Source organism: Oncorhynchus gorbuscha, linkage group LG20, assembly GCF_021184085.1.
Source record: "Oncorhynchus gorbuscha isolate QuinsamMale2020 ecotype Even-year linkage group LG20, OgorEven_v1.0, whole genome shotgun sequence".
NCBI classification, from domain to species: Eukaryota; Metazoa; Chordata; class Actinopteri; order Salmoniformes; family Salmonidae; genus Oncorhynchus; species Oncorhynchus gorbuscha.
In genome coordinates this window covers 27594302-27607809 of record NC_060192.1, presented here as the reverse complement: position 1 = coordinate 27607809, position 13508 = coordinate 27594302, and the positions used below count along the sequence as shown (strand labels likewise).

The 13508-nt window shown below is 42.4% G+C and overlaps 1 protein-coding gene across 1 annotated transcript in view; it reads right to left on the bottom strand.

Moving 5' to 3' along the window:
- Positions 1 to 13508, bottom strand: part of LOC124006950 (ryanodine receptor 1-like) — a 102285-nt gene that overhangs the window by 9467 nt on the left and 79310 nt on the right. The window contains exons 82-95 of the mRNA XM_046317142.1: positions 13396 to 13495; positions 12845 to 12924; positions 12690 to 12766; positions 11289 to 11362; positions 8749 to 8829; positions 8503 to 8591; positions 7841 to 7969; positions 7297 to 7401; positions 4523 to 4604; positions 3106 to 4418; positions 2835 to 2995; positions 2533 to 2695; positions 2312 to 2398; positions 1755 to 2039 (exon numbers count right to left, since the gene is read on the bottom strand). Of these exons, the coding sequence (XP_046173098.1) occupies positions 1755 to 2039; positions 2312 to 2398; positions 2533 to 2695; positions 2835 to 2995; positions 3106 to 4418; positions 4523 to 4604; positions 7297 to 7401; positions 7841 to 7969; positions 8503 to 8591; positions 8749 to 8829; positions 11289 to 11362; positions 12690 to 12766; positions 12845 to 12924; positions 13396 to 13495 (2826 nt within the window). The remainder of the gene's footprint in view (positions 1 to 1754; positions 2040 to 2311; positions 2399 to 2532; positions 2696 to 2834; positions 2996 to 3105; positions 4419 to 4522; positions 4605 to 7296; positions 7402 to 7840; positions 7970 to 8502; positions 8592 to 8748; positions 8830 to 11288; positions 11363 to 12689; positions 12767 to 12844; positions 12925 to 13395; positions 13496 to 13508) is intronic.

The window sequence follows — 13508 nt, the reverse complement described above, 5'->3', positions numbered from 1 at the left end:
AGCAGTAGTAGCAGTAGTAGCAGCAGTAGCAGAAGTAGTAGCAGCAGAAGCAGCAGTAGTAGTTGTAGTTACAGCAGTAGTAGTAGTAGTAGTAGCAGCAGCAGTAGTAGTAGTAGTCGCAGCAGCAGCAGTAGTGGTATTAGCAGCAGTAGTAGTAGTAGTAGCAGTAATAGCAGCAGTAGCAGCAGTAGTATTAGTAGCAGCAGTATTGGTAGTAGTAGTAGTAGTAGTACTAGTACTATTACTAGTAGCAGTAGTAGCAACAGAAGCAGCAGTAGTAGTTGTAGTTACAGCAGTAGTCGTAGTAGTAGCAGCAGTAGCAGCAGCAGTAGTAGTAGTAGCAGCAGCAGCAGCAGCAGTGGTAGTATTAGCAGCAGTAGTCGTAGTAGTAGCAGTAATAGCAGCAGTAGCAGCAGTAGTATTAGTAGTAGTAGTAGTACTAGTAGCAGTAGTAGCAGCAGCAGTAGCAGTAGCAGCCGTAGCAGTAGCAGTAGTAGCAGTAGTAGTAGTACAAGTATCAGTATTAGTAGTAGTAGCAGTAGTAGTATAGCATCAGCAGCAGCAGTAGCAGTAGTAGTATAGCATCAGCAGCAGCAGTAGCAGCAGCAGTAGTATTAGCAGCAGTAGTAGTAGTAGTTGTATTAGCAGTAGTAGCAGTACCAGTAGCAGTATTAGTAGTAGTAGCAGTAGTAGTATAGCAGCAGCAGTAGTAGCAGCAGCAGCAGCAGTAGTAGTTGTAGTTACAGTAGTAGTAGTAGCAGCAGCAGTAGTATTAGTAGCAGCATTATTAGTAGTAGTAGCAGTACTAGTAGCAGCAGTAGCAGGAGTAGTAGTAGCAGCAGTAGCAGCAGTAGCAGCGGTAGCAGCAGTAGTATTAGAAGCAGTAGTAGTTGTAGTAGTAGTAGTAATAGTAGTAGCAGTAGTTGCAGTAGTATTAGCAGTAGTAGTAGCAGTAGTACTAGTAGTAGTAGTAGTAGACGTAGCAGCAGTAACAGTAGTAGTAGTAGCAATAGTTGCAGTAGTATTAGCAGTAGTAATAGTAGTAGTAGCAGCAGCAATATTTGTAGTACTAGTATTAACAGCAGTAGTAGTAATAGTTGTATTAGCAGTAGTAGACATAGTAGTAGTAGCAGCAGTAGCAGTATTAGCAGAAGCAGTAGGAGTAGTAGTACCAGCAGTAGTAGCATCAGCAGTAGTAGCAGCAGTAGCAGCAGTATTAGCAGCAGTAGTAGTAGTAGTTGTAGTAGTAGTAGTAACAGTAGTAGGTCTAGTATTAACAGCAGTAGTAGCAATAGTTGTATTAGCAGTAGTAGACGTAGTTGCAGCAGTAGCAGTATTAGCAGCAGCAGTAGTAGCAGCAGTAGCAGGAGTGGTAGTTGCAGCAGTAGTAGAAGCAGTAGCAGCAGTAGTAGCAGCGGGATTAGCAGCAGTAGTAGCAGCGGGATTAGCAGCAGTAGTAGTAGCAGCAGGGATTAGCAGCAGTAGCAGCAGTAGTAGTAGTAGTAGTAGTAGTAGCAATAGTTGCAGGAGTATTAGCAGTAGTAGTAGTAGTAGTAGCAGCAGCAGCAATAGTTGCAGTAGTAGTACTAGTATTAACAGCAGTAGTAGCAATAGTTGTATTAGCAGTCGTTGACGTAGTAGTAGTAGTAGCAGCAGTAGTAGACGTAGTAGTAGTAGCAGCAGTAACAGTAGTAGTAGCAGTAGTAGTAGTAGTAGCATCAGTATTAGTACCAGCATTACTGTAGAAGCCTCACCTTTAGACAGTTGTAACCGATGATGCAGAGGAAGGCGATGACGGTGTGCAGGGTAGCCAGGAAGGTGAGGGTGGGCTGCATGTAGCCAGTGCTCTCTTCCAAGAAGAAGTAGACTGGGCCACCCTCCTCTTCCTCGTCTCCTCCTTCCTCTCCACCAGATCCCTCCATCTCCTCTGCTGAGCCCTCAAACAGCCCAATTCCCTCAAACAGCACTCCCAACCCTGAGCCCTCAAACATGCCAGAGCCCTCTACCTCATCACCTTCTCCACGGGGGGTGTCCGACACCTGCACAATGCACACAGGCAGACACAGAAAAACAAATACATTACTAACATTTAACTCTAGATGTTATAGGCATTCGAATTGAAGGCAGTCAATTCATGAAGGGATTTGAAGAAAACATTAAAACATTGCAAAAACTTTTGAATAAAATTGTTTCAAACTTTCAGTTTATTGAGAAGTTATTGAAAATAGATGCTGTTTGTTTCAATTATAGAATCGGAGTGATGGTAAGATATTTAAAGGTGACAGACGATAATATAGCAGCATTTCTTGACCTTGTAGAAGAGTAGAATAAAGTTCAGGGCAAATGCAATGAACAGTGCCAGAAAACGCAGATTGTAAAAGTTCCGAGAGAGGTAGTTCTGGGAAAGAGACAAAATCAGTTGCATTAATCACAGGTGGATAGTGGAATTGACAGTCTGCAAATTGCGACATCAACACGTTGCAAAAACTACTGCAGGATAGCAATGATTTATTAGACACTATCATGTCTAACCAAGAATTGGTTTCTTTGGATGTCCAGCTCAGTCCAGAGTTGGAACCCTTGCTCCCTGTGTTGCTTCTTATCTTTCTTAGACTTGGGTTTCTTTTCTATCGCTTCCTCCTGCTTCTCCTCTTTGGTCTCAGCTTCTTTCTCGGCCTTCTCTCCATTTTCAGTGCTGAGAATTAAGTAAAAAGGTTGTTTTTTGGCACATTCCAACAAACACCACAACATTAAAGCATGTACAGTATGGTTTATAAATGGGGATGAAAGAGTTAATCTACTGTACATGTAGGAAGATGGCCTGAGGTACTCACTCTGCCTTCTCAGGCTCTGGAGCGGGCTCCTTTATGGCAGGAGCAGAAGCCGGTTCAGCAGCTAGGCCATCAGCTGCTTGGCCATCAGCAGCTTGGCCATCAGCAGCTTGGCCATCAGCAGCTTGGCCATCAGCTGCTGCAGCATCACCCTCCTCTGGTTGCTGCCAACCACAAGAAAAAGGTCATTAGTATATGTGAATCTACACATACGTTACTGGAAAGCTCACCATGCACTTCTTTGTCTCTGCATTAGAAAGAAAAGGTGCCTCACCCGTTTTCTCTTGGTCAAAGGAGTACCCTCGGGAGTAGGAGGCTCAACAGTGGCCTCAATTCCCATGTCACCAAGTCCACCAGGAGCATCGATGCGTGGTGTCCCCCCACCTTCCTTGTCTTTATTGTCCTCCTCCTCCTCCTCCTCTCCACCGCCTGTATCTATTTGGTCAGTCACCCCTCCTGCCTCCTGCTCCTTCCCAACCCCAGGCTCCCCTGCCAGGTCCCCATGCACCTCATCCTGGGTGGGGTCAGGCATACTGGCCAGGATCTCTGTCACTGTGATGTTCTTTGCTCCCTCCACCAGGCCTCCGCCAAATAGAGTTTGCCAGATGAGCAGGAAGAAGCCCTTACATACACTGTAGATGAAGTGCAGGATGCCGATGAGGATAGTCCAGAAGAAGGTAGCCAGACCCACCACTATCTGCTTGATGGTCATCTTCCTTACCCTGCGGTATTGCCGTCGCAGGTTACGGAATGTGAAGATACTCAGGAAGTTCAATATGCTGTTGATGAAGTCTGCAAAGGCAGAGATGGACTCTGGCTCTCCTTCCTCTCCATTGCCGCCTTCATCTCCACCTCCTCCTCCTCCTGCATCAGTTCCTCCTTCAGCTGGATCATCATCATCATCCTTCTCCTCCTCCTCCACCTGCTCCGAGATCTGGGAGGCAATGTTCATCTCAAAGATAGTGTCCTCGCAGAAGTTGACAAACATCTCCATCTTCTCCGACTCGCCCCCCTCATTAACCACATCAAAGATGAACTGTCGTTTGGACTCTCTGACCTGAGGCATCTCCCACTGTGTGCGGTTGACCTCGCTGATCTCAAAGTAAATACGCTCTATCTTCCTGCTGGCGCCCATGATCTCTATACGGCCCAGGAAGGGGCGGAAGTAGTTGAGTACACTCTCTGCCTGCTCTAAGAAGTTCTTCAGCCTGAGGTCATGAGGCACATGTTCAGACAGGTTTGTCAGCAACACTGCAATGTTAAAGCCAATGTCTTTAGCCGGCTCCTGGAAGCGGTCGGCAAACTCCTCAAAGTTTATCATGTCGTTCTCATCAGCCTCTGAGCAGGACAACAGGAATTGGATCTCGGAGGGAGAATACTGTTTCTGGCTGTCCATGGCCTTCTGAAAGTCTTTCTTAGAGATTAACCCTCGGGGGTCGGTCACGTAATCACGGAAGGCGTCTGACGCCACAATGTCCTTCAGTTTGAGGAACATGTCAAAGAACTTAAGGATCATCTCCACGTTGCTGGAGGACTCCACCAGCATGTCCACCATCTGACGGGCAATGGTGCCGTTAACCACATTACCTGAAACACAACATTACAAGGAGGCAAATCATGAAGGAGATGGGAGGAAATCAAGAGAAAAACAGCAGAAAGTTAGAAAGTCTGTCATAAAAATGTAATTTTACCCTCTAGTAGAGAGAGCAGCATAACCACCATCTCTTTCTGAAGGTCCAGTAGCTCCTTCAGCAGGCCAATCTGGCTGGAGTCCTACGAGACAGCACAAACATATACACAACGCTTCACAACAATAGCATTTACTGTTACTTTAGTGCATTTCAGGCCTGCAGACTTCTAATGATAGTGAAGATAATTCTTCTGCCAATGAAATCTCAAATGGTTGGAGAATCTAGAAGTATTCATGCAGTATGACAATAGTGAGGGATGGTCCGAACACATATGGTTTGGATTTCAGACCAAACACCTTGCATTAATACTGTATATATATTCAATGAGTTTATCAGCATAATGGTTTCCCAATCATGTATGAATCTGCTGAAAAATACAGTACCAGTCAAAAGTTTGGACACCTACTCATTCAAGGGTTTTTCTTTATTTTACTATTTTCTACATTGTGGCCATTACAATAAATGCCCATGTCAAAACTGCCATTACAATAAATGCCCATGTCAAAACTGCTATTACAATAAATGCTTATGTCAAAACTGCCATTACAATAAATGCCCATGTCAAAACTGCCATTACAATAAATGCCCATGTCAAAACTGCCATTACAATAAATGCCCATGTCAAAACTGCCATTACAATAAATGCCCATGTCAAAACTGCCATTACAATAAATGCTTATGTCAAAAAACAATAAATGCCAAAATTACAATAAATGCCCATGTCAAAACTGCCATTACAATAAATGCCCATGTCAAAACTGCCATTACAATAAATGCTTATGTCAAAACTGCCATTACAATAAATGCCCATGTCAAAACTGCCATTACAATAAATGCTTATGTCAAAACTGCCATTACAGTAAATACTTATGTTAAAACTGCATTTACAGTAAATGCTTATATTAAAACTGCCAATACAGTAAATGTTTGTCTCCACGGTAAGACAGAATGAGATGAAGGTTAGCGGGATATCCCCTTTGCTTGCATTTTATTGAGGTACACATTTAAAATATTTCATCATAAACGATTAACCGATCAGGGAAAATTAAATTTTACTACATCAACTTACATTTGACATGTATACAACTTACAATTCATGAGAGCCTGTAAGTTCACTTGGTTTTCGGCCACCAACATATAGTTTAAGAGTTCTTAAAAGTGAAAAGGAATATACATTTTACACAGAAAGACTAGAGAGCAACATGCATCTACAACTTTATGCTGGGGCAATGTTAGAATTAGTCAGAAAGCATCCCATCACACACACACACACACAGTCAAAACATTACGGTGTCCAGGTCACTCTAACCCCTATACAGTGTACGCTCCATCAGGGGAGTGTTAAACGGCTGTCCCTTCATTTAGCGAGCTTTACATTCACCTGCTTTTAAGCATTTCACTTTCCTATCCCTAATGTAGGTTAGTAATGTCATTGTATAAAGCATTTGAAGTTAACCAAATAAAGCAATGATTCCATTGTTGCAGTAGGTTGTGTTGCCACTGTTCTGGAGGTTGACATACAATATTATTGAATTACAAAATAAGTATTTTTCTTCTTCTTATTCTAGCCTTAAAGGCAGGTGAGTATAAAACACACTGAGAAAAAAGCAGGGATGAATCTGGAACAAACTGGTAAACACCCAATCACGTCAATGATAGATAAATAAAATGAGTACATACTTTAGCCTGCATAGACCATGTGACAAAGACAGTTTACATAATCAATATCTCATAGGATTTGTAAACAATAAAAACATAAAAACAGTGCTACATTTCAAAGTACTTGGATTTTACAGTTGGCTATAGTTTCATCAAGGTGTTACGTACTAACATTACACCGCTAATATATTTCATTATCAGTACATATAACTTATCAATCTACAAACGGTTTACTTGTAACTAACATACTTACAGTACGGTACAAATAGGGCGTTACTTTCTTCAGTTAAAAAAGGAGTACCACTGTTCAATAGTGTTCCAGTCATGTATGTGGTGCGTCTGCAAGCCAGTGCATTAGTGTGAATGTCAGGTAGAAAAGAGAGTGTGCATGAGAAGATATCTGTGAGGAGATATCTGTGAGGAGATATCTGTGAGGAGATATCTGTGAGGAGATATCTGTGAGGAGATATCTGTGAGGAGATATCTGTGAGGAGATATCTGTGAGGAGATATCTGTGAGGAGATATCTGTGAGGAGATATCTGTGAGGAGATATCTCTGAGGCTGATTGCTTTATGCCTGGGAGTAAGAGAGGACACTTTCATGTAGCAGAGGTTTTTAGCATCACAATAAGATCTAGTTCGCCATTCCAGATTAACTTTCTATAAACTACTTTCACGGTAAATATATATTTTTTAAATTACAGACTTATCAGTCAAACAATGCAACAAAAGTGTTCAAGTTGTTGGCTTGAAAGGCATTTGTTAAATGCATAGTTGGCAGTCAAGTGTAAGTTCAGAGCAGATTTTCACCCCAGAAATGGTAACACAGACCACTTTGATATGTGAAACCACAATCCTTTAATAAAAAGTGCACAAAAAAGCCTATACCATGAAATGTAGATTTTTTTTGTGCACAGCGGAGTTACATACAGATGATTTTTGTGGGCATTTACATGCCAGATACATATATATATACAAACTATGTAATTTCCTCATGCACATCCAACTTTAGTGTAAGGTACACAATGTGTGGTTTCTAGGGGAATAGTAGCCATGTTTTGTGTGCGGAGATATGTAGATGTGTATGTTGATATTTTGAGGCAGGTAGCTTGTACCTGTGCCAGCTTCATCATCAAGTGGGCAAAGACGTGGAGGAAGCCTACTACTGCATCCCACAGCCTGCTGTGGGTCAGGGACTGCTGGTTGCCTGTACACGGACCCTGCGGGGAGACCACTGGGTACATACGTCACACACTTACCCACTAACATCCAGTCATCAAATCTATTTATATAGCCCTTCTTATATCAGCTGATATCTCAAAGTGCCGTACAGAAACCCAGCCTAAAACCCCAAACAGCAAGCAATGCAGGTGTAGAAGCACGGTGGCTAGGAAAAACTCCCTAGAAAGGCCAGAACCTAGGAATAAACCTAGAGAGGAACCAGGCTATGAGGGGTGGCCAGTCCTCTTCTGGCTGTGCCGGGTGGAGATTATAACAGAACATGGCCAAGATGTTCAAATGTTCATAGATGACCAGCAGGATCAAATAATAATAATCACAGAGGTTGTAGAGGGTGCAACGGGTCAACACCTCAGGAGTAAATGTCAGTTGGCTTTTCAGTCATCTACATACTGTACAGATGAATGGGTTTATACTCACCTGGATGTACTCAGTCAGACTGTTAAAGATCTGTTTAGCCACTGTCATGGCCTTGGAGAAGTTCTTCTTGCCTGGCTCATCGATGATCTCTTTCCCAGAGTAATACCAGTAGAAATCACTGATTGACTCCTTTAGAGAGATTGAAAGATAGAGAGCGAGAGATAGAGAAAGTGAGAAGGTGAACGAGTGAGGGTGAAAGAGCGAGAAGGTGAGAGAGAGAGAGAGAGAGAGAGCGAGAGATCGAGAAAGTGAGAGGGTGAACGAGTGAGGGTGAAAGAGCGAGAAGGTGAGAGAGAGAGGCGGGGGGTGAAAGAAAGAGCGGGAGAGAGAGAGAGAGAGAGAGAGAGAGCGAGAGATAGAGAAAGTGAGAGGGTGAACGAGTGAGGGTGAAAGAGCGAGAAGGTGAGAGAGAGAGAGGGGGGGGTGAAAGAGAGAGAGGGTGGGTGAGAGAGAGAGCGGGAGAGAGAGAGGGTTAGAGAGAAAGCCACTGTGCTTCTGCATTTCTTGCTCTTTGTAGTTTTAGGTTGGGTTTCTGCACTTTGTGACAACTGCTGATGTAAAAAGGGCTTTGTAAAATTCATTAGAAATGTGAATTTTCATGATAAAATGGACAACAGGACACCTTTTTAACAGGTATGTGTTAATAGTCAGAGTCCCAGTACCTGCAGTCGGAGGAGGTAATCCACAGTGCAGATGATGATGTTGATAGTGGTGGTGCTGCCTGTCTGTGTCCTCAAGTAGTTCTGGAAATCTGGAGTAAAAACAGAGTCCACTCAAATAGACTGCCAACATTTGATCAGCATTATATCAAGTCATGATTCAATGTCATTGTCCTAAGTCTTGCTGTGCCGCCACAGATGAATCCATCATTCCCTAAATAGAACACCATTGGATAATATTTTTCTCACCGTTATTGTGGCCCTCACAGAGCAGCTGCAACATGCGGAACAGATCACATGTAAACTCATCATCCGACATGACTTTCTCACCTAGAGAGGTCAGACAAAGGGGCAGAGGATCAGACTAGTTTTAGGGGTACTGGATGTATTTGACATAAGGGGGGGTTCAGTCAGGCCACCTCTATCTATCTATATGTAATGTAGGTGGGAGACTAACTAGACAATTTGAGCCATTCATCCGAGTGTTAGCCAGTGCGTGCCATGGTCAGCAGGTCAGCAGCACACATGCTTGCAGCAATAAGGTGAGTGTGATGATCATTTCACAGCTCTCCATCACGTCTGCATAATCATATTAGTAAGAGCTGCAATAGCCTCCTCCTTACAGACGGTCCATCTTCCTTTAGTCCATACTGAGTTGTTCACTGTAGCTACAATATAGAAAACTTCAAACACTTGCTGAATCATGACCAACAGGTTGGCATGTACTGTAAAAGCACATTCACAGCAACAAGCAACGATAAGAACCTCTGCACTATAATACACATAACCAAACACCATTATGTCACATACATAAACACATAAAGAAACAGTTCTCCATCAACACTGACAACACAGTATACTAAATACACAGTATACATACAGATAAAAGTACATGGTCACATGAACATGTATAGATACAATGGACAACACTGTGTACCGCACAGACATTCAACGTAATGGAGAAGTTGACCCTGTCAGTCCCTTAGTCAGTGCATGCAGAAACACAGTCATGCAGCACAGACCTACTGCACTCCTCTACCTCCACTGAATGTGGATTAAGAGGGCCAGACTTCTGTCCAAGCAAGGTAGAGTGGAGGCGGGATGATGTCATTGTGGGGGGAGATTACAGTGTAAGTCATGTGAGGGTTCAGAGGTGGGTGGGGCAGACAGTGTGCTGATCTAGGATCAGTTTGCCTTTCATATCATAAAAAAATATGATTACAGCTCATTCGGAAAGTATTCAGACCCCTTCCCTTTGTCCACATTTTGTTACGTTACAGCCTTATTCCAAAATGGATACCATAAAAAAAAATCCTCATCAATCTACATACTACATAATGACAAAGCGAAAACAGATTTTGGGGAATTCTTTGCTAATTTATTAAAAATCAAAAACAGAAATACCTTATTTACATAGGTTTTCAGACCCTTTGCTATGAGACTCGAAATCTCCGCAGCACTCCACCAATCAGGCCTTTCTAGTAGAGTAGCTAGACGGAAGCCATTAAAAGGCATGACAGCCCGCTTGGAGTTTGACAAGCTTCTGTGTACGACTGGGTCGCTCAGGGTCTGAACACCATTCTTTTTTTGTTATACATTTGCAAACATCTCTAAAAACCGGTTTTTCCTTTGTCATTATGAGGTATTAGGTGTAGATTGATCAGGGGAAAAAACAAGTTAATCAATTTTAGAATAAGGCTGAACATAACAAAATGTGGAAAAAGTCAAGGGGTCTAAATACTTTCCAAATGCACTGTATATGGACAGATCCTAGATCAGCAATCCTACTCTGAGACGCTTTGTGGATACAGGCCCAGAGCTACAAACACTGAGGATTAATACGAGAGATCGATAGATCCAGATATTGAGCTTATTCCTTGCTCAGGAAGTCTGATCGCAATAATGGTGAGCTTCTGAGTTTCAGTAGATCTGTGGTTAGCCACTCAATGGGAAAAAACACTTTTCAGTCATTGTCTGTTGTTAGGGTAAATTACTCTTTGAGAGTATAATAAGTTTACTATGAATACAGTATATAGTCATGTACAGTATATACCAGAGAAACAATGGAATTGGCATTACTTGACATGACTGAAAGGTTATTTCATAAACTCCTTGAGTGTGAAATTGAATAAAGGTGGGCCCCACAACTCAAGATAATTAAGAGCTAAAGAAAATGAAGAGACAGGGAGAGGGGACAGGGAGGGCAATAGAAAGAGAAAAGGTAGAAAAACAGAGGGACAGAGGTATCATTTACCCCGTTCTGACTTCATGTCTGAGGACCAGCAAATGAGGGAATGGGAAGAGAGGATAGGGGAGGGAGGGACACGATGATGGCAAGGTAGGGAAAGAGAGCGATGGTGAGTTGATTGACAACAGTAGAACACGTAGGAGTTTTAAACTAAGAATTAGCTTTAAAATTATTCTACATTTACAAAATATTTTACAAATTAACATTGAATGTAAACACAAAATATTAGCAAGTCAAAATACAGTACTAAAAAGACACCATGTAAATTCAAATGACCAACTGACAAGGCGTGAGCACTGACAAAATTACAGCCATATCAACACATCAATCATTATTGGACAGCAGAGTTGATGGATGTTACTAATACTGAAAAAAAGATGAGGAATGAAGTGGAGGAACTCCCACTCAGTGACCATAGGCCCTGATACTGCACATGTGTGAATGTGTGATTGTCTAGGCAGGACATGGATGCAAAGATGGTGTAAGGTGGTACAAAGTTGGTGTACCAGTGTCCAGTACAGTGAGAGCTTTAAAGACTTACTTGTTCCCTCCTCCGACAACATGCCCAGACCCTCTGCCTTGTTCTGTCTCTCAAAGGCATTCAGGTCCAGGACACTGCCACGAAAAACAACATACAGTCATCTTTTATCAAACTTCATAAGCTGTTGGCTCCATTTTCCATTTATATACACTACTGTTCAAAAGTTGAGTCACTTAGAAATGTCCTTGTTTTTTAAAGAAAAGCACATTTTTTGTCCATTAATATAACATCAAATTGATCAGAAATACAGTGTAGACATTGTTAATGTTGTAAATGACTATTGTAGCTGGAAACGGCTGATTTTTTATGGAATATCTACATAGGCATACAGAGGCCCATTATCAGCAACCATCACTCCTGTGTTCCAGTAGCACATTGTGTTAGCTAATCCAAGTTTATAATTTTAAAATGCTAATTGATCATTACAAAACCCTTTTGCAATTATGTTAGCACAGCTGAAAACTGTTGTGCTAATTAAAGAAGCAATAAAACTGGCCTTCTTTTAACACGTTGAGCATCTGGAGCATTAGCATTTGTGGGTTCGATTACAGGCTCAAAATGGCCAGAAACAAAGAACTTTCTCCTGAAAATTGTCAGTCTATTCTTGTTCTGAGAAATTAAGGCTATTCCATGCAACAAAATTTCCAAGAAACTGAAGATCTCGTACAACACTGTGTACTACTCCCTTCACAGAATAGCGCAATCTGGCCCTAACCAGAATAGAAAGAGGAGTGGGAGGCCCCGGTGCACAACTGAGCAAGAGTACAATTAGAGTGTCTAGTTTGAGAAACAGGCGCCTCACAAGTCATCAACTGGCAGCTTCATTAAATAGTACCTGCAAAACACCAGATTTTAGAAAAGCAGGGCAGGATGGATATAGATCTATAACAGTTTTGAAGAGGGGAATGACCGCGGCAGCTTTCCAATCTTTGGGGATCTCAGACGATACAAAAGAGAGGTTGAACAGGCTAGTGATAGGGGTTGTAACAATTTCGGCGGATCATTTTAGAAATAGAGGGTCCAGATTGTCTTGCCCAGCTGATTTGTAGGGGTCCAGATTTTGCCGCTCTTTCAGAACATCACCTGTCTGAATTTGGGTGAAGGAGAAATGGGTGGGGGGGTGCTTGGGCAAGTTGCTGCAGGGGGTGCAGAGCTGTTGGCCGGGGTAGGTAGCCAGGTGGAAAGCATGGCCAGTCGTAGAAAAATGCTTATTGAAAATACCGATTATCGTAGATTTTGAGGTGGTGACAGTGTTTCCTAGCCTCAGTGCAGTGGGCAGGGAGGAGGTGCTCTTATTCTCCATGGGCTTTACAGTGTCCCAAAACCTTTTGGAATGAGTAGGTGTATCCAAATCTTTGACTGATACTGTCCTTTATGAGTAATTCAGGGGTGAAGACAAACCTGCATGTCTGCATTAGAGCCTGGACACTCAAAAAGAAGCCAACATCCTTCTTGTCCTTCAAGTACTCAAGCATTTTCTGCAAGCAGACAGTGAGACCAGTCAATTACTACTATATCCTCAGGTCAGATGGACAGCCCACTGAGAGAACACTTACCTGTTGAACCTCAACGTTACCACCGTTTAGGATGGAGATGCCCAATTTAAGGGTGGAGGACACCATGCAGCCAGTCTCACCTAAATGCAGAGAAAAGCATTCTTTACCATTCTAGATGGACGGGTATGAATAATGTCTTTGATATGTGTCGACCATGACAGGTACCCTTCAAATACATGCACTGTGATGGAAAGACATTGACTTGTAGTACTGCAGGGTTCTCCAATAGGCGGTCTGCAGGCCAAATTATTTTTATGAGCAAAAAATAAGCCTCAATGTGATTTTAATTTAGGAAATCTGTTTCGAAGAATTCCTACGTATAAATAGAGAGAGGCATTATTGATCGTATCCCAATGTAATCAAGGTTTGATTTGATTTTGTTTTTGTTAAATACTATATCTGTTTGGGATTCTTGTGGTCAATTTGAAGTGTACAAATTATTTATAACTAAATTATCTTCCGTCCCCCTGACCATCCTCTCAAGGAGTAATCATCCCACAGTTGAATGTAATTGGGGATCCTTGGTGTAACTGCATGGGTTGGGGAAGTACCTTTGCAAGCACTGATCATCTGCAGCACCATCTCAGCCGCCCCACGGTTATGGAGACGGGACTGCTGGTACAGAAGTCTCTGTTTCTCCATCTCTTTTTCCTGTGATGGACAC